The sequence below is a fragment of the Schistocerca gregaria genome, chromosome 5 (assembly GCF_023897955.1).
Source record: "Schistocerca gregaria isolate iqSchGreg1 chromosome 5, iqSchGreg1.2, whole genome shotgun sequence".
Lineage (NCBI taxonomy): Eukaryota > Metazoa > Arthropoda > Insecta > Orthoptera > Acrididae > Schistocerca > Schistocerca gregaria.
Window position 1 is genome coordinate 273,756,375 of NC_064924.1, and position 22,312 is coordinate 273,778,686.

At 36.9% G+C, this 22,312-nt stretch overlaps 1 protein-coding gene across 1 annotated transcript in view; it reads left to right on the top strand.

Annotated features, from left to right (window-relative positions):
- Positions 1–22,312, top strand: part of LOC126271946 (transportin-1) — a 128,203-nt gene that overhangs the window by 54,407 nt on the left and 51,484 nt on the right. Inside the window, exons 6-9 of the mRNA XM_049974374.1 lie at positions 3,071–3,152; positions 3,500–3,622; positions 9,464–9,818; positions 21,350–21,502. Of these exons, the coding sequence (XP_049830331.1) occupies positions 3,071–3,152; positions 3,500–3,622; positions 9,464–9,818; positions 21,350–21,502 (713 nt within the window). The remainder of the gene's footprint in view (positions 1–3,070; positions 3,153–3,499; positions 3,623–9,463; positions 9,819–21,349; positions 21,503–22,312) is intronic.

Genomic DNA, 22,312 nt, shown 5'->3' on the forward strand with positions numbered 1-22,312 from the left:
TGCTGTCTGAACTGGGGTCATTCCCTCTTCTGCCGCCCTTCCGGGCCTGTGCACCCACGCCTCCCTGGTGTATGACCCGTCCGTCCGTCCGCCTGGACTTGGCACGGGAACCCAAGGACTTGGTTCCGCATGTGGCCCTCCGTCACCGTTTTCTTGCGCTCGTCGCCTCATTTTCAGGCTGTGAGCCTGTCTACACTGATGGTTCCCTGGTGGATGGTCGTCCTGCCTACGCTTTTGCTCACGCTGCCCATGTTGAACAGCGCTCCTTGCCGGCTGGCTGCAGTATTTTTACTGCAGAGCTGGTGGCCATATTGCGCGCTCTTGAGCATATGCGTTCCTGCTCAGGTACGTCCATCGTCATCTGCAGTGACTCCCTGAGCAGCCTCCAGGCTATCGACCGCTGCTATACCTCTTCTCCTCTGGTATCCTTTATTCAGGAGTCTGTTTTTGCCATTACCCGCTCTGGTCGTTCGGTGGTCTTTGTTTGGACGCCAGGTCACGTTGGCATCCCGGGGAATGAAAGTGTCGACAGGCTGGCCAAAGGGGCGGTCGACGCCCCCACTTTGGCGATCGGCCTCCCGGCTCGTGATTTGCAGCTGGCGTTGCGCCGTAAGGTGCTTCAGATGTGGCGTGACGAGTGGCGTAGCCTGACTTCTCAGAATAAACTGCGGGCTGTTAAGGAGACGACCGATGTGTGGCAGTCCTCCCTGTGGGCTTCTCGCAGGGACTCTGTCATCCTGTGTCGGCTCCGCGTCGGCCATACCTACCTGACGCACGGACATCTTTTGCGTCAGGAGGATCCCCCCCTGTGTCAGTGTGGGTCCCGGTTGACGGTCGCCCATATTTTGTTGGAGTGTCCCCGCCTGCGCACCCTCCGGCAGACTTTTAATCTCCCGGACACGTTGCCTTTGGTTTTATGCGACGATGCCTCCATGGCTGACGACGTTTTAAATTTTATCCGTGGTAGTCCTTTTTATGGTTCCATTTAGGGGGGACCTGTCCCTTTCCCTTTCTGTGTATCTTGTCCTCGAGTGTCCCATTGGTCGCAGATTTTAATGTGTGTATTCAGGTGGTTGACTCTTTCCCAATTTTTGTTCCCATGGTCAGTCAACCAGTCTCCGACCCTCTTATTTTCTTCCGTTTCTTTCTGTCCAGTGTTCGTCTGTACTTTTCTTGTCTCTAGTGTTCGCTGCCACATTGGTGTTCTTTCAGTGACTGGGGGGAGGGGCGTCTCCTCCCCCTTTGGGGTTTTACCTATTCCGTAAATTTTGTTTCGCCGGTTTTTTTTTTGGAATGGGGGACTGATGACCTTAGCTGTTTAGTCCCCCTTAAACATCCCAACAACAACAACAACAACAATTGTAGTTTCTATAGTTGTGGAAACTCCTGATAAAGGGAGATAAATTTTGATAACTATTTTCACTAAACATATGTGGTGAAACATCAACAAGAGTATTGTCTGCCAAGTTGTCAAACTTTCTGTCAATCAAAATTTCTCACACCCTACAAACACAATCTATGCTTAACAAACATTTGAAACAGCGCCGTACACTGTCAAATGTTGGGCTAACAAAGTAAAGTGTGACAATTTTTTGATCATGCATAGGGTCGTATGAAACAGCAGTATGTGCATGTACTGTTTGATCAAACTGACTTCAATCAGCTTAGCAGTGGCTTTTTGGGGGTAGAAAATATTCCTTATATTCCTTGGTTACAGTGATTAGCATATATTTGCCACTAGCTTAATATACCAACATTTTTAATCGGTGGATCTGTTTATAGTGTGAATGAAAAGTAGTCTTAAAAGCCAGTTTAAGGAAGATGTTTTTTGAAATGAACATGTAAGTCAAAAATTATATTTGGATGCTCCTCTTTGTACTTATTTAGGAAAAGTGAAGAAAGCAAAATAACAGTCTTATTGATTGATCTCAAAAAGTCATGAGAAAAAGCCTGTAAAATGTGGAGTGCCGTATGATAGGTACCGGTCATGGAAAACTATGAAGACTGAGCTTTTGTTTAATTCTTGCAGTTTCACTTATATTAAATGTTTCTCAAACAGCTAATTTTAGAGTATCAACATCACATTATACACCTTACAAACATTTAAAATGCAGGAAACATTACCCTCATGACTGCAAATGCATAAGTGTCGTAGTAGTATCAATGGAAAGTCCAGGTTGGAATATCAGCAATATTAGATTTCTACTCACTGGATAGATGATATGTTGAATTGCAGATAGGCACAACTAAAGACTGTAGCACATTCAGCTTTCAGTCCAAGTCGTCTTCAGTAAGGAAAAGAAAAACATAAACATTAACACAAGCAGGCACACCACTGCTATCTCTGGACAGAATGCGACTGTATTGTGTCGAGGAGAAGCAGCACTGCCATTGTGCACCACTCTCTGCCTACGCACCCACCAGTGTTCTCTCCTTCTGTACTCCTCTCCTGTACTGCTCTCACCTCTCCCACCAGTTCAGCCTCCTGATGCTATAGTTAGCAGCCTAGTTCTGCCACCTACTTTGTGGATGCTGCACAAGGTAGTGCCAACTCCTCACCCCCCCCCCCCCCCACACACACACACACACACACACACACACACACACACACACACACACACACACACACACGTGCTCTGCTATCCCTCCGCCCTTCACTTCTCCACTCAGGATTGGTTCTTGCGTGCGCATGGCTGTGTGTGTGTGTGTGTGTGTGTGTGTGTGTGTGTGTGTGTGTTGGGACGGAGGGAGGGGGGGGGGGGGGGTGCTTCTTTCTTTGCCTTTCTAAAGAAGGCTTTGGCTGAAAGCCCGAAGTGTAACAGTCTTCCCATTGTGCCTGTCGGCAACTCAATGTGTCATCTTCGGGTTGAGTAGCAATCTATCCCTTTCATATTATTACCAGAAAATGTTAAATATTTTTGGGGTAAATTGTCATTATATGACTCTTCACATTCAAAGTATTACATATCATTTTCCCAGTGTATTAAAATGCTAATGAATTAATTTTATTGCATATTACAGGTGTTATAGTTATTTTAATTTTCTTGTCTCATTTTTACCTGAATTACAGATCACATGCTATCGCTTGTGTTAATCAGTTCATCATCAACCGAACTCAGGCCCTGATGATTCACATAGATTCCTTCCTGGAGGTAAGTAATGGAGAGATCTAGACTTCTGATAAGGAGCTTTGTATATTTAGTCTAGTATTTACAGTCAAGTAATTTTTTTTGTTTCTGTTAAATGTTCTCTAGAACCTGTTTATTTTCTCATAATAGCCTGCAAATGAATGATGTGAGATCATAGTGGTGGTTCAGTTTGTCCATCCTTTCAGTATTGTACGGATGTTGTTCAGAAACTACAGAAGTGTTAAAATTATGCCATTGTTACAAGCTTAGAGAAATAGTTAATTCTTCTGTAGAACAATTGCAGAACTATAGCATTGTTTCTCTGGCCACTTCCTAGTAATGTATTTTTATTATGAGTTTTGGTTTTACAGAATCTGTTCCACTTAGCATCGGACGACGATCCTGAAGTACGCAAAAATGTTTGTCGAGCCTTGGTGATGTTGCTGGAAGTTCGTATGGATAGGCTTATACCAAACATGCACAACATTATTGAGGTGAGTTTTTCATTACTTGTTTTAAAGTATACAGACCATTATGTACTGAACTGCATGCTGTGAATTAGTTTGTATGTGTTGTTGCAACAAAAAATCATTCACTCACAAAATGGCTGGACTAAAAAATCTGTAACTGAAGTGTAGGTTACGGAGTAAAAAATTGGCCGCAATCATTTTCCTAGTGCTTGTACAGCTTGTTGAAGTAATACAACCCACTCTCGACACAGTTTTATGGAACTCGACCACTTTCTTTCTTTCCCATATGTCATTGTTCCAACTTATGGTCAGTTATTCAGCTTTTGCTGTCTACAATGTTCTAATGTCATTCATTAGAGATTGTTATGAAATTTCAATGCTATTGTATTATATAAGATTTTCTCTCCAATATACAGTGTAATTTCGGTTTTAATTTGTAGCCCCTGTGAAAAACCAATAAGATCAATGCTAAAAATTCCCCAATTTTACATTTGTTCCTAGTAAGGTTTGCCTCAATTCTAAGTTCTTACTCGACGTCTCACTTGACTTCATCCCGTTTTCTTCCTATTAACATCTAATGAACAAGTTATAAGTGGCTCAAAAGACAGATGGTTCCCACCATGGGTAATGACAGAATTAAGGGAAATTTTTTGGGCATTGTGGAGAGGGGAGGTAAGGCAACTTGCAACATTTAGCTTCCCTGTGCAATTATGATAAAACTGCTGCCAGTTCAACAGTCCATGTAGTTTTCTGGACCGTGCCAATGTGTGACAAAGAGGCCGAGCCACCACCTTGTCTTTTGGTACTTATATCACAGTCTCTTCATTTTTCATGTATTTCCAGTGTACTGTATTCAGCAACAATATCAGTTGTCAACTTAATAAATTCAAACATTGAGAATCGAGGAATTGTCACCCATTTCTGGCTAGTGAACTCTTATTGGCTAGCAACTTGTCAAGTCACCACACCAGCACACAGAAAATGAGCTCACTTACTGTGTGTGAGGAGAGGGGGAGTGGTCCTTCAGTGACAGGAGTGCTGGTAAGGATTAAAGCATTTTATGAAGTGCAGAAAATATACTTTTCGTGCAAATGATGTGCTGTGACAGAGATGCCACATGGAAATAGAACAAGGGTTTTGCGATAGCACATTTTAAAGACTTTAGTGTTCAAATCTGACACCATACAGTTGCAATAACTACATACACTACTCATGTATATATTTTGCACCACACACTGTAGATCGTAAAGATTGGTGGCAGTGATAGAGAACATGAAGTGAAACTGTAGCCCCTGAGCTTGCTTTCAAATTTACATTTTACACACTGTACAAAAATACAGTGAGCCAACTTCTAATAAGTGTGTAACATCACTTAGGAAGTAAACTAATTTTTTCATGTTTCTGTTTCATCAAATTTAAAATAACACTTTAACAATGGTAATGGCAGCTCATAGGAAAAGCATTTAACAGTAATAGCAATGGTGACAATGGGTGTCATTAGGTATATATCTGTATTTATGCTTACGGTTTAATCACTTTGCTGCTGGGGTGTTTTTTGTTTAATTCAACACGTTCATCAATTTTTGCTTTTTACTGTGTGAGCATGAAGGATCATCTCAAAAACACTTTTTACATACTGTAGTCATAGCATATAAAAAAGCTTGATTATCTTGTACCCAGATACCAGTTTCAATTTTTTTGATGAGTTTTTACTTGCTGTTGCACATCTATGATTATTAAGAACTGATGAAATTCATTACTACAAATTATTGTGTAAACATTGTACTGTACATTTAATTTCCTTCACTGAGATTTTATAAATAGTATTGGAGAGCATTGCTATCTTTAATTGTATGTGCCGATTACATGTATTTTTGCCAATAAAATATGAACATGGTTTAATGTTTTTCCACAATTCTGTATTTTCCTCAATTTTGCATTTTTTATGTGCAGACTGCCCAAAAATGTAAAATAGAGGTCTCTCGGTAATAGAAATGGTTCTAGGATGAATACATTATATTAATAATTAATTACGAATACAACATACATTTCATAAGGATATATATATATATATATATATATATATATATATCACAGAGAGAGACAGAGAGAGAGAGAGATCATATACTGAATTGGAGCAGTTCTCATTCAGAAATTCTTTTAATGTGTGTTGTTGACAGAAGAAAATTTGTGTGGAGAGGGAGGCTGTGCTTCTCGTTTATCTTTCTCTTGAAATAGTTGTCAGTAAATATACTAATACAATTTTAATTATCATTAAATTTTAAATGATCATGAATTAACTGGGTAGTCGACAAAAATTGTCATGCATTTGTTGGTGTCGTGTGTGCCGACTTCAGGTCGGTGAAGACATAGTACTTATCACCAAGGATTTAAAATAATATATTGTCACAAAGTATTGATGTAAATGAAACAATGTGTTCTGAAGTTGCCATTCTTAAAAAGAAATAATTGAAATTTAGTGCCATTCATTTTCAATCAGCCTTTTATTGATATATTTCACAAGGCTATTATTTCTTCTTCTTCTTCTACTTCAGCTTCACAATTGCAAAGTTTGCCTATATGGAGATTATCAGGAAACTGAACAATTAAGTCACTTATTTCCAAAATGTCCTTTATCCAATTTTTGTGGAAATTGAGTTATTGTTGCCATAGCATTCATCAAATTTATTTTGCATCATATTAAACTACAGTTTTCGTTCAAAATGTCCTTTAAACCATTAAAATTTAGTAATAAAATCCTGAAATACGCCTATTTAGTTTCAGAATGTCCCTTACCCAGTCCAACATGCCCGACTCGTCTACTGCAAATTTTTGTAACAAAACGACCTATACCCTTTGCCTTTTTCTAAGCAATGTGGTCTCCCCCACTCTCCCCGAAGTGACTTTTACACACAGTGCAACTACCAACCATTTTAAGGAATAGGTAATTTAAAATTATCATGTAGGGTATTTTTCCAGTGAAATTTGTTGTGGTAGAACTGACGGTCAGCTGAAGCTAAGTTTTGTTTACTGTTGACGATAGGTTTTGTTTTTTGTGAAGTTGGTGCTTGTTTTGTGTGTTCACCATGGCGTTTTTGCTAGTTTCTATTGTCAAAATTCTTACCAGTAACTGAAATTAGGCTGTTTTTCAGTATTATTCTACATTTAAAGTGAGCTTCTTGTTTTAAAAGTGTACTATACAGGCAGTGTTATACGTCTAAAAGTTGATAAACTTTGTGGTTAACCAATGGAGGAACTACAACTTCAAACTACTGAACAATAGGTTATGGAGGGAACAAAGATAACTCCATGCCAGAAGAACAAATGAAGGAAACGTATAAAGGATCTAAATAAATGGAAAAAGTGGAAGCTCTACACATCAAAGACTTTGCCAAGGCTATCACAGTGCCTTCACTCTGACGAAGTTTTTAAGTGTAATCAGCATACAGTGCAAGATGTTCGTAAGTTTCATGGAGGCTTTTATTCTTCGAAGAATAAAATTGATTAGGATAACTATGAGTGAAACACCTAAACGGAGAACTAATGAAGATGAACAGAAACAAATCGCTGAAAATGGGATTTACTCTCTAATCCCACATACCAAATCTGGAAACATTTCTTTGGTTCGGTTATCCTTTTGTGGCGTACTTGCTGTTAGTTATAAAAGAGCTCAACGAGTTTGTAAGAGACATTTCCACTCCATAAATCTAGCTGTAGAGAATAGAGAAGGAGACCATAAGTCTAAGCTGTTTGAGGCTAAAAGGCATTCTGTTAATTCATTAATAGAGAGCCTCTGCCCACTTGAAAAACATTATTGCAGAAACACCAGAATTATAACTTCAATACGTTAGTTTCACAAGGCATACAGTTCAAGAGTAGAAAGTGCTCTTAAAGTTCCACATCTATATTTTTTATGAAATATTTGACAAAGATTATAACTTGAGCTTTGGCCCTCCTGCTGTGAACAAATGCTCCAAATGCATCCAGTTTCAGTTGAAATTAGACAGCGGGGACAAATTGGTTGAAATTGATTTCAGTCTCCACAATAAAGAGGGCAGAAGCATTCTTTAATATGCAGAAAACTGAAAATGAAGTCACCCTATCTGTTGACTGCCAAAAGAATTTGTATTTTCTCCAAATCCCTGACCAGGCAGCTTACTATAGTTGACAGTTCTATTTATTTAACTTCACTATCTGCCAAAGTACATCTGAACATAAGCAAACAAAAAACCATGTTTTTGTATATCACTGGACAGAATCGGACATCAAAAAAGGTTTGAATGAAATTGAATTGGCAATTTTTCATAGGCTAAAAAATAGTTGCTTGGAAGGCTCTTTGCAGATGGTTGTGGAGGACAAAACTGGAACGGTTTAATGATGATTATGCTTCAATACTGGTTGGTAAATGAAGCACTGCCAAATATTAAAGACATTGTTCTACTATTCCCTGTATCAGATAATTTGTATATGCCACCTGATTGCGTATTTGACAGAATTGAGAAGGAAATTCAAAATTGACACTATTATTAAACCTGAGAAATACATTGAAATCTCTAAGGACTGTGGAACTGTTTTCAGTATGACTAAGAGCTGTAATATTTTTGACTGGAAGAAGGTACGCGAAAATTGCCAAAAGAATCCCTTAAATTGGCACTTCAAATTTTCAACTGCTAAAATATTTATTAAAACACTAAACAATGTGCTAACCTGTGAAGTACTTGTTGCAGGTGAACATTGACATAATACCAATCTCAGAAAGGCATAAAAAGTACTCAAACCTGGATTTAAAGTTCAAAACTTTAAACTATCATTAGTACTACCTCGAGTAATGGTAAAAGAGCTGAAAGTGAAAGATGTCAACAACTTTTCACTTTGGGGGAAAACTGGGCTCAAAATGAAGGCCTGGCCTTCTAATTAAAAAAAAAAGAGAGGGAGAGAGAGAGAGAGAGAGAGAGAGAGAGGGAGGGAGAGCTACAATCCAGTACAGAATAGACCTGAAGAACAATCTGATGATGAAAATGCCAGTGGACACATGGATGATAAAAAAGGCTTCTAATTGCTTCACAGCAGTTAATAGGACAAATTCAGATTTAAATAAGTAAATGACTACCCTTATGAAACTTTTGAAATTGTTTTCTGCAATTGTGTAGGTTTAATGTAATGTTATTTTTTAATAATTTTCTGGTAAATGTATGTTTCTGTTTCCGTAACTTTACCAGAAATTATTTAGGTTTTAAAAATACCTACAGATATTGTTTCCATAAAAATTAAATTATATGCATTTACTGATAAAACACTGTTTAAACTTTTTCCCCTATTTCCTTTTTCAAACTGTCTCTTATCTAAAGTTTTTATTTTCAAAATGTCTCTTCTCCATATTTTGGCTCCAAAACGTCCTTTATCCAAGAGGTTTTTTATTTATGACAAAATTTTGAAGTATGTTATTTTTAAGATGTTTTTTAGTAACAGAAACAGATAACTAAGAAACACCCAGAAAAATTTCAAGCTTATACAACAGAAATTGTTAAATACATTTTTTACTAATTACCGAAATTTATGCTGATTGGATAAAGGACATTTTGGAACAAAGCGACTTGTTCTTTCTGCCCTGTTTATTATGTTTGTCATGTTCTGGACAGATTTTTGTTATTTGCACAAGACTGAATGTTTTTGTTATGGCATTCCTAGCCTTTGAAGAGAATAAAAGTACAGCAAAGGTTAAGGAAAACAGTGGAGTCTTCCACTATGCTAAGTTGAAGATAAATTAAAATTGATGGTGATGTATTTTTCCAGTTGTTTCCATTCATTTACATACATTGTCATGATGATGATGATGATGATGATGATGATGATGATATGTTGCAGTACATGCTGTTGCGGACCCAGGACCCAGATGAAGGTGTGGCTCTTGAAGCATGTGAATTCTGGCTGTCCCTTGCAGAGCAGCCAGTATGTAAGGAAGCACTGTCCCCACACTTGACAAGGCTTGTGCCAGTTCTTGTTCGTGGAATGAAGTATTCGGATATTGACATCATTTTGCTGAAAGGTGATGTAGAGGAAGATGAAGCTGTACCAGATCGAGAGGAAGATATTAGACCAAGGTTTCACAAGTCACGAACACACACTGTGAAACACTCTGATGAGAATGGGGAAGATGAAGGTGCTGGTGACGATGACGATGCGATGGATGATGATAGCTCATTGTCTGATTGGAATCTGCGTTAGTATCACAACATGAAACAATTTAGAAATTTTCAGTTTTTACCATTCTCATTGTGTTCTTTAATATATTCAGTTCAACTCATGTGGAAGTGAAATCAAACAATGAAAAGCCAGACCAATGTAACAGTATTATGAAAAGGACAGATTACTACTCACCATAACAAGGAGACATTGATACGCAGACAGGAACACCAAAAAGACGGATTTGCATCTGAGCTTTCAGCCTAAAGGGTTCCTTCTAACAGAGAAAACACACATTCACACAAGCTCAACTCGCACACAGATGACCACTGTGTGTGTGTGTGTGTGTGTGTGTGTGTGTGTGTGTGTGTGTTAGTGGACAGCTCACATGTACAGCAGTCTTTTTGTTGTTCCTGTCTGTGACTCATCTCCTCTATATGCTGAATAGTGGTCTATACTTCACGTAATATTTTGTTTTGGAAGTAAATAGTTTATGGTACCCCCAGGGTTTTAAACTGCAAGCTGATCTATTCCAACTCCTTACATATGGTATGTTCTATGTCCAGTTAGGAAATGGCATTACTTTGTGCGAGTTTGTTTTTATTTTTTATTTTTTTTTACTAGAATTTTCTATTGAATTGTAGACAGGTACAATTAAAAGACTAGTCTTTTCATTGTGCCTATCTGCGACCCAACATCTCCTCTACATGAGGAGTACCAATTTATCCTTTTCATAATATTGTTGCTATTCCATCTGGGTCTTTCCATTGTTTGAAATTTTTTGAAATTTTATATTAATAATATGAAAATGAATTTACTGAACAAATTAACCATCTGGGTCAGCACAGTGTATATTTTTGATAGTTTGACAGACCTACAGGTAATTTTCGTCTGAAGATGTGGGTAGGGGTCGCAAGGGTCAAAATTACAGTTGTAATAGGAAATCTGTCTGTCCTCGCTGGTTCTGGAATATCCTTTCCCATTGTCAAATGTCTGCACATGTTCATGTTCAGAGACTCCAAGGGAGCAGTGCAAAGCCATCACCACTAATAAGTATCAGTTGTAAATGTTCAGAATTTAGCACCTTTTATTAATGTGAGTAAATGTATACCATGTATTCATTCGCATCTTACGATCATACTGCTCGGCTTCCAGGGTAGAACTCAACGTGGTTCTTGAAAGAGGTTTGATCACGTTTAACTTGGTAAAGATGACTCTCAGCTGCTTATCGGTGTCATTGAGTTATGCCTGACAAAGAAACCCCTCCTCCAGTGTTACATGTACAAGCATGCTTGTTGAGCGTTGAGTTTTGTGGCAAATGGCAAGGATACAGAACAGAAGTATCACTATACTCGTGTATCAGCATCAGCTCTAACTAGTAGTGTCTCTATATATCATATTTTACAGACTGACACATTTCTTTCTTTGAAAATTTGTCTCCAAAATTCAGGTGCATCTTATACTTGAAATTCTATAAAAATGTCCAGTGTTTAGTTTAAAATTCCCAGATGCAGATGATGCAGTTTTCTGTAATGAAGTACTGTCTGAAAGAAACTGCATAAATATTCAGTCAGATCTTGAAAAGATTTCAAAGTGGTAAAAATATTGGCAACTTGCTGTAAATGTTCATAAGTTTAAAATTGTGCACTTCAGAAAAACGAAAAGATGTAGTATCCTAAGACTATAATATACATTGTTCATTATGATGACAGTATTATGAAAAGGGTAGCTCACTATAAAGCAGAAATGCTGAGCCACAGATGGACAAAACAAAAAGATCTTCAAACAAGTATCTGCTGTGTGGTAATATGGTTGTTATTCCATCCTGGATTTTCCATTGTTTGATCATTATAAGTGTCATGGCATATTTAAGCTTTGCACCATGTCATTGCTGTTTTACTTGTGCAATGTGTTTACACTTGTTTCTTTGAAATTGCTTATCTTCTCTCAGTAGATAGGTAAAATTTGCTCTCTTAGTACTTTACCTCATTTAAGAGATCGATTTTCGTTAACTGATTCTTAAGACTTTGTTTTATATTCTCTTATACATACTTTCATTACTATTTCCTATTTCAGAGGAATCCTAAATTGAGTGTACCTCCTTTAGTTCCAAGTGCACATCCAAATTTTAAATATTTCTGCATTAATGTACATGCAGATGTAAAAGGTCCCCATGCCCTGTAATTAGGGAAATTGTCTAGCCTAACTAGCTGGGCAACCAGTTGTCACTCCAATCCTTTAAAAGGTTACATTGCATAATTGCTGATCCCCCTTCTGTGGGTAGACAATGTGCAACCTTACTTTTAATCATGTGAAAGTGCCTCATACAAATTCCCTACTGATGTATGGTACAGGTCATTTTTTTCCCAAATGTACCTGACCCACGGCCTAGATCAGCCTCTTTTCATGGATCTTTCTGCCTGCTTTTTTTATTTGTACATTCTCTTAACACGCGTTTCCTTACCTTTTTATTTTACAGCACTAGTAGAGCACCTTGTTATCTTTTCCCCTGTTTTTCCTCCTCTATATCAGTTAGAAGAGATTCCTTCAGATATCAATCTACACTCTTAGTAGTTTCACATGTTACAATCCATTTACTCTAGTTACCTACTTTTATTCAAAAAAAAATCCAGGTACTCATAACTGTTATACAGTGTTGTGTGTTTGGCATGTCAGCATCCATGCGTATTCTGCTTTACGCCTACATGTTCTCCTGAAAAGCATTGATATGCCTAAATCTATTTTCACTTAAATTACTTGCTGTAGTTTTCAACATCTTATGTCACACAAGAGTAGAGCAATATTGTGAAAACAGGATCAAAGTAAACATACATGACAAAGGTTCCACAGTGGGGCCATTCCTTATGGAAAGAAAAAAGTAAAACCAGACCTCCTAAAGGAGAAAAAAGAAAAGGAACAAAATGGATTTGTTGAAATTGAAAAAGAAAGTATGACAGAAGTCAAGATACTGAATCTGCACACACACCCCACCCCACCCCAAAAAAAGGAAAGACCCCACCTGCTTAAGTTCTTCATTCTTCATCGAAATGCCTGAAGATGAAGAGTGTTAACATGCCCAACAGAACAACTTGCTTCGGCTTCACCATACAGACTGCGAAACTTGACTACAACAAACCCCCATTGTGTACCTGGGGTGAGTGATCCAACACAAAAAGTAAACCATAATTTGTAAAGTGTAAATCGTTCCTGTCTCAAGTTGGGTCTAATGTCCATGTCTTTCCACCATATGCATAAATTTTCTTCCAAAAAACATCTTTCTTCTAATTAGTCTTCAATTTATTTGATTCATGTGGTAAGTTTTGTCTAAAGATATAGCAACTAATCATTATATTAACTATCTCTCTGATTTTTTAATGATGTAGCTTGACATCAATGATATTATATCTTACATGCATTTAACAGATGACTATTAACAGTTCATTTCTTTTTATGTTTTGTTTATAATATTGCATAACAGAAATAACATCTGACTTTGCTGTCTTTACTTTACTGTACTTTACTTTTAACAAAGTAGTGGTTTATAAATCTTCAGCATATCTATGCTGTATAGTGCTTTTTCTTGACCATTCGATTCCCAGTGGGGTCAGGGATTTTCTCTGCCTCATGATGACTTGAGTGTTGTGTGATGTCTTTAGGTTAGTTAGGTTTAAGTAGTTCTAAGTTCAAGGTGACTGATAACCATAGATGTTAAGTCCCATAGTGCTCAGAGAGCCACTAATACTTAGTCATCTGTATTAAATGTCAGCATTCTCATTGTTGTTGTTGTTGTTGTTGTTGTGGTGTTGTGTGGTCTTCAGTCCTGAGACTGGTTTGATGCAGCTCTCCATGCTGCTCTATCCTGTGCAAGCTTCATCATCTCCCAGTACTCAATGCAACCTACACCCTTCAGAATCTGCTTAGTGTATTCATCTCTTGGTCTCCCTCTACGATTTTTACCCTCCACACTGCCCTCCAATGCTAAATTTGTGATCCCTTGATGTCTGAGAACATGTCCCACCAACTGGTCCCTTCTTCTTGTCAAGTTTTGCCACAAACTCCTCTTCTCATTATATTTTGCTAATAGTTTTCAGCTGTTTGCTGTGAATGATTCCTTACTACATCTCCTAAATTTTCTCTTCCTATCTCTTCGTATTGTATTGTTGTTTAGTCATTTAAATAATTTAAGCAAGGACTTACCAATAAATTTAATGCTTCATTACTTCCACTGGGTATAAACCTGTAGACAGATGTGGTAACTCTTTACATATAACGTGAAATACCGGTATCATTTGTGCCCAGGTGGTATGTTTGGTAGGGCAACAGGTCTGTACAACCTTCAAATTTCCTTCATAATACAGTCATATGGGTTCGGTTTTGGGCTATGCTTTGATATAGTATGTACATCGTACCAAGCTTAATAACTCCTTAAAATTTTTACTATTAAATTGTGTACCATTGTCAGTTAAGTCTCTTCATTTTCCCAACATTCACAAAGTAATTATGGGTACAGTTAATCACTGTACCTGTGTTAGTATTCTTAGTCGAATATAGTGTGATGACCAACATTGTAAAATAATGTAAATATGTTACACCTCCCCCAACCATCTCTGAAGGGCTGTAAAAATCAGATGCCATTTTTAAGTCATGTGAACTCTTCAGTAAAATAGGATAAATTGTGTAATTAATGCCACTGTTATCCTCCTCCAGCTTTTTGACAATGTTGGCATCTCCAATAAATATTTTTCATGTTTTCCACATATACAAGTACCAAAGTGACCATAGCCCTTAAGTGTGAACCATAGTAACTGCATCTGATTGGATAGCTTCCGATATTGCATATGTGCATTTGTTCTCCAGAATAACATTTTATTCACAAGTGCCCATAGGTGTTTTTCTAATGATGATGATTCTGATTCTGATTCACAGTGTTGAAGTTTACTTTTAAAATAGTCATCCTCCCCTAATCCTTGTCTTATCTGGCCTAAGTTTTTTACTCCGTTCTTTGTATAGCTTAAACTTAAGAAATTAATTAAAAAGGTTACTCCAGGTGCTTTAGTTCTTTCTGTATCTTTCATACCCAGAGGTAACCTTGACGAGGCATCTGGAACTTTATTTGTAAAACCCTTTATACGTTTTATGTTTATGGTTAACTGTTGAAGAAACAATACCCATCTGCTTTCCATTAAGAAGTTAAGCGCTTTGATGATCAGTGTGTACTACTAAGTGTGAATGCCAAGTAAGTGTTCCACATTTTTGTGTACTTCAAATGACAGCTAATAATTCCCTCTTGTTTGTAGTGCAGGTCTCTGTTTGAGTAATGTAAGTAAACATAGATCATTCATTTCTTGTCCGTGTACATATCTATAATAGGATCCTGTTAGTCCCAAAAATTGAAGTAACTGTTTTACATTATGTGGTTTTGGATAATCCTTAATAGCTTTTATTCAGTCCAAGCCTGGTTTTATACAATTTGTTCACACTAGGTGTTCCAGACACTTCATCTTTGCAACCTAAATGTTACTTTGCTAATTTAATAGTTATTCATTTTTCATAGAATTTTTGTGAATACTTGGTTAATAAAGCACAGTGTTCCTGTCAAGTCTTCTGTACTAATAAAACATTGTCTACCCAAATTAAAAGTTCTTGTAACAGTTCTCTTCCCAGAGCTAGATAAAGCGCCCCAGTAAAGACTGATATAGAAATATTTAGTTCGAAAGATAACACTTTAAGTTGATAAGACTCCCAATTGCATAAAAATGCTGTATGCTGTTCAGAATCTTAATTTAATCGTACCTACCAGTAGCAGTTCATCAGATCCACTGAGCTAAAGTATTTGACATCTTTGAATTTTGCCAATAACTCTTATATTTATAGACCAAATCACATTCAGTTTCTTTGCATCTATATAATGTTTGTGTGTCCAACATGGGTCACACTCTGCCAGAAGCTGACTAATCTACTGGTAATGGATTACTGTAAACACTGTGTTCTATTACTTGGTTGTCTATCATTTTGCCGATTTCTTCTTGTAGCACTGTTTTTAAACTTGCAAGGTGCTAGATAAGGTTTGCAAAAGAATGGTTCTTTTTTGTCTTAAAACTACGTATATAGTCACCCATAATGCCTCCTTTATCTGTAAAAACTGCCGCACAAGTACATATATTTTGATATAAATCATACTTTTATCGTTCTGTTGATAAATCGGCTGATTAGCAGGAGACAGTTGATGTAAAGCTGTTGTACTGTCTCCTAATGTTTTGGCACTAGCCACTAAACGTAGCTATGTTAATAATTGGTTTTCATTGCTTACTAATGGATTTGGTTTAAAAGATAATGCAACATTATAATAATTTAAATTACACTTTAATGATGATGTAAAAGTATCCAGTCACTTTGTACTTATCCAGCAATTCTACACCTAATAATATTTTCATATTTATGCTAAGCACTAAAAGTAATGTCTGTATAAAAAAAGAATGGTCCTACATTTATAATTGTTCAGGTTTCTTGTTTAAGTAATTGTACCAGTAATTCCTACTGTACACACATGTTACTAGTAAAATAGGAAATCCTTTGTACACACAGTCACTAATTCTTCTGAATCGATATAAATTTCTACTTTTCTGTGTGCTACTTCCCCACTACTATAGGTTTTTGTACAATTTCCTTCTGACAACCATTCTGTCGTAAGCATTTCATGATTATAAGCAACAAATGTTTCTATGTACAGGCCGAATACTGATTAGTTTCATCCTGGATTTTAGCCCATTATCCAGAACTCTCTCTCTTTCCTGTAATAATAATTGGACAATTATCCTGAACTATATTTGTACTAGGACTGGTTATGTCCCCATTCTTAGGATTAGTCTTTGTGCTGTATGTATTATGGGATACAAAAACTTGTGAATTATCATGTTTCTTGTCATGGGGTGTCTTATTTAGATCGTTGTGTACTGTCCTCTAATTAGCATCCCATTACTTTGCAAAGATATCATTTTTGTTCACTTTTATGAAAACTCTCATTTCTTTCTGTGTTTAACATATGTAATCCATCTAAGAAGTGAAGTGAGAAAATCATTAATGTTAGTCCATCCTCTATACCATATCCCTCATTGTACATAGTGTTATAGCCATCCCATTAATACCTTTATCAGAGGCGATTAGTGAAATGGATCATCTAAATATTTATCTGTTGTAAGATGGCACTCAATTTACCTCTTAGAAGTACCCCAAAAACTATTGTAATGTTTTGGAGCTAATAATCTGTTAATTTTTGTTGAGGTTATCCCACCTACTCAGTAATGATTGTGAGAATATTCTTAAAAAGTATATCAGGTGAGCCTCCATCTCCAGCTTAAATTTAGGAAATTGGTCTGACAAATTTAAACCACTTGCAATTTGCAACTCTCTCGAAATATCTTTAGAGACACCTATATTACTTGTTTACTTACCATTGCCTTCAGAGTTTCACCTAATATGTCCCATATCTTTTGAAATTCCTGTTGATGGCTAACATTGTCATCCATAGAAGTTGTCTTGCATTTACTTCATTCAACTGTATATTATAATTTTTGTTCAACAAATGCTTGTAGCCTTTCTTCCAAACTAGTTACGGTAGATTGTCAGCTTGACATCCTATCTTGTTCTGATGCCTCTTCTCATTTCTTCATGTCTGAAATCTCGGTGTTTTCAGACTTAGTTTTGATTTACATCTTAAAAATATTCCAGGAACTCATTAGAAACCACTGAATATACTCCAGATAGTAGACTTTCTGTTTAACACATTAACTTTACGTTCTAGTTCTGTTAATTTACTTTCATGTACTGTGAACTTAGATGTGAATTAAGTTCTAAGAATTTCCTCCAACACTCGGTTATTCATGTCCAATAATAATAATAATAATAATAATAATAATAATATCTTTAGTCTTATTATTAATATTGTCAAGTAATATTTTATTACTTTGTACAATTTTATTGTTGTTAGCTTCCAACAGTCTTACTTTAATCCATTAATTTTCTATTATTACTCTCTATCTCTTATTTTCTTCTACAGATTTAAGTTGAAGTTGTTATATCTGCCTTTCCCACCTCAGTTTATGCCTTTTTTACATACAAAATTACAGCAGAGACGTCTATATAATAGTTAAGTACATGGTGTAGCAATATACTTAATTCCTAATATCCTATTACTATCTACATTGCCAATGCAGTGTCAACGACTGCATAGTTGTTTTTGGCTGCTGCAACTGCCGTTTAACTCGCAACGCTGCTTGTAGTCGATGACTACGTGATGATTGATGATGCATTGTCTGCTATCTGTAATAACATTGGGTATCTTGTTCCCAAACTCTACTGTAATGGTGTATCTGTCATAAATGTATGTACGTAATTTGTTGCCGAGTGTTTCTTACACCCACAAAATATTACTCCTTTCTATGTGAAAACTAAATTTCAGACATCCAGATAATGTTTCTGAATGAATTTGGTTAATAATAATAAAATGGGAGACTGTTGCTGTTGTGTAGTTGCTAAGGGCAAAAAATACAATCTTTTTGATGTTATGTCAAAATCTTTGAAATTTATCCAATAAATTGTGATCTCCTCAGTATCCCTGCTTTGTTTTGCTGAGTTGTCTCCACATACTGTCGAAAAAAGTTGCTGGTTATATAATGTTATAAATTAAGTTATTTGTTATATAATGTTATAAATTCAGACAGTGGCGTATTTCAGCTGCTGCTTGTGCTTGGTATGTTTCACCGTGTCGTATCTGTCACTCACTTCTATATTATTCTTGATTATGTACGGTTGCATTTATGAACTTTTCTGGTGGTCAGGCTACTCTGTCCCACAGCTGTGTACAAACTCTCTTCTGCTGGACTTCGATCTCTTGCAGGGTGATGCTGAGATTTGAGATCATGATGATTTCTTCGAGCAATGAAATAAACGTCATTTTTCTGTATTTTAAATTCTTCCACTCTCGCAAAGACAGATCCGTTTAATTACAACTCGAAATAGTCTAAACGTTCAACTCTGTATTGTACATGAGACGCATATGCCGTACATCAAAGTTCCATCATTTTACATCAAAAAGTTATTCATTTGTTTCGGTCCTTGTTGACATTGTTGATGGCCCTCTTTTCCAAGCCATCCATGACACCACCAATTCAGTGTGTCAAAGGGTATCTATATCCATGTGCAGCAAATGGATGGTGCTTATCTCTTGAAGACTCACCATTGCTGCTGTTCTTACTGCTCATGCACCCTCTATCGCAAAAACAGACTGGGGCGCACAGTATCTGCTCCTTTTTACTACAATACTTACCATTATCAGTTAACATGCTCGTCCTTTGCCGGTACAAATATTAATAGTGGAGCAGGGGTATTGATGGAAAGCCCTGTTACCTTACAGTGGATATGCACCTCCTCCCAGTATGAATATTAACAGTGTAGCAGAGTATTCCATAAAACTGCCTGTTGTGCTACAATGGATATTCACCTTCTCCCGGTATGAATATTAATAGTGGAGCAGAGTACTTGGTGAAATGCCCTGTCGTGCAACAGCGGATATGCATCTCCTTTACAGTGCAGCAGAAGGCAATGTAGCAGCTGCTAGACAACGGTATATGGAATTGTTTCCAAACAGAGAGTACGAAACCATCAGACTTTAACGGCTATGGACTGGAAGTTAAGGTAATATGGTGTGTGTAATGCGCCGTGGCTAGATCGGCTTCAGCTGGATGGGGTGGTTCTTATAAAACATCCTTGAATTGTTAGGTGAAGGTCCAACCATAAGTACCTACCATATGAGTGTCAAAGTATGGGTTCCTCTGACAGCTGAATGTGCATGCTTCGGAGATAGTAATTCCACCCACTTCACCTACAGAAGGTACAGGGGCTGACACCCATATATTACTTCTGGACCTCAGAATTTCTGTCAGTGGTTACTCGAGCATCAGACCACGCAGTGGTTAGCCCACAGGACTCACATTCAGGACGACGACGGTTGGCTCATATCCTGCCATCTTGATTTAGATTTTCCGTGGTATTCTTAAATCACTTAAGGCAGATGCCAGAATGGAGGACTTCTAGCCTTAATCCATCTCAAGGAGCTCGTGTATGGTGTTGCAGTTGGGAATGTAGCACAACTACAGCATTGAATTGAAAATGACTGTGCAGAGTAAGATGAATGGTGCCCACAACATTCAGACAGTGGAAATATGTTGAACATGTCACTGACTTCATGTAGATGAACATCACTTTGACCATGTTTTGGGATAAATATACAGTACATAGTTCTGTTGAATTTAATAGTCTCTTCATGTTGCTGCTTTCTGAGAGGAATTGGTTTTGTGTTGTGTATGTTGTACTTATGATTCCTGTCTGTTGCACAACTCTAAAATAAAGCTATTTTGGACAAAACTTGATTTAACATTTTACTCTTATTTTGATGCATACAGTACACTTACAATCAGTATACAGTTACTTTTGAATCCACACTCACTGTGTGTGTGTGTGTGTGTGTGTGTGTGTGTGTGTGTGTGTAAAAGTAAAACAGTCTTTAAAATATGTTCAGAAAGAAATGATAGTCTAAGCAGTAAAATTTGCCCATAAACACAAGTTTGCCTTGCACAAAAGAACACAGAAATAGCACACTTTTCGGTCACAGGGATATAATGGTGATGCTGCTCTATGTCCGATTTTAGTCTGATGCCTGGTGGAGGTACGATAAATGAGAATACAACTACTTCGTTTGACATTTGTGTGTTTTTCATCTGAAGCTTGGACTCTAGCTTGAAACTTAGTTTGGACATCACTCCTCTAATGGAATACATTTTCGATTGCGTACACTACATCAATGATTTATTTTCTTATTACACCCTCTGCAGTCTCAAGACACCACTTCGTTAGGCCATCTGTTCCCGACAGTCAGTCATTTCAGCTTACTTCACTGCAGCGAGACTGTGTATCATCTTCTGTACTAACAAGAAGTCATAATTAACCTTACACTCCCGCATGCTTCAGTAAGAGAGAACCAGTTGACAAGTATGAAGTGAATGCAGCTGCTCAACTCTGACTTCTCATACATATAGAACTACAGGGGGAATGAAGGAAGTCTGTTAGCACTGATGATACAGCGGCACTTTGATTTTTAAAGTATTCAACCTGCAATATTAGACTTGTACTCTCTGCATTTTCGATCTCTAATCAACAGGACACCGATATTGATATAAATCTACTGCTTGATACATACTTCATAATCACCTTAACATACCTTCTTTTATGCTGTGTTCAATAAATATTTTCCATTTCATAAACGAATATTAGTATACCAAAAGTAGATTATTACATCAGTTATGGAATTCTTGGAGTAAAATAGATTACATCAGAAGTTAAATCCTGTTTCCTTACAGTGTGCGAGTGATATGCATCATATTCTCTTTTGTGTATGTCTGTTGCACTAATGTGACCAGAAGAAAATAGATTGTAGCGTTTGTTGCATTGCTGTGTATATGAAAGTTGCACTCCAACAAATATGACTAAGACAAAAAAAAATTATTTTCACAGGGAAATGCAGTGCTGCAGCATTGGATGTCCTGGCAAATGTATTCAGAGAGGAACTGTTACCTGTTCTGGTACCTATATTGAAGGAGACACTATTTCATCAAGAGTGGGAAATAAAAGAATCGGGAATACTTGCTCTAGGTGCCATTGCTGAAGGTACAGAAACCTACCTACCTACCTCTCTCTCTCTCTCTCTCTCTCTCTCTCTCTCTCTCTCTCTCTCTCTCTCTCTCTCTCTCTCTTTTTCTTTCTTTTCTCTGATTAGAGGATAAAACAACTAGCAGTCATGTGCTTGTCGAGATCTCTGTCTGTTCACAAGAAAAGTCTTATCGATTTGATGGTATAATAGTTATTACAGTCCAAACACATGCAAATATGAAGACAATTGAATCTTAACTTTAGTTTTTGCTGAAATGTTTACACATCTGATAGCAGTCTTAGATGCAGAGAGTATATCTTGAATCACTTTGTTTGCAAAGAATAAAATGAAAATTCCAGTTAGATGCACTTTCCACATTCAACTACAGGGAACTGGTAAATAAAACCCTGTATGTTCCTTGAAAATTGTACCTAAAATATTTGTGGTTGGTCTGTAGGTCAGAACTGTGAACAGGTGAGCTGAAAGTAGTTAAGTCATTTTCATAATGTATATATTGTATTTGTATTTGACTATAAATGTCTTTTCAGCATAAAGAGTTGAGACACAGCTTGGGTGAACAAACATGGTAATGTATCCTTATTCTGACACTGTAAATTAAAAAGTCAACTTCAGTGAAAGAAAAGAAAAGAAAAGATGCAAGCAGTAACGAGGCATTAACATTTTTTGCACACATACCAGCGTACATAGATGTAAATTGTGCTTAGAACAGTTTCATGAACACATTCATACAAAGAAAGAAATAGTATTTTCTTTAAAAAGTCTTCTGCTTTGCATATTCTGATGTAAGAAAATATTATTATTAATAA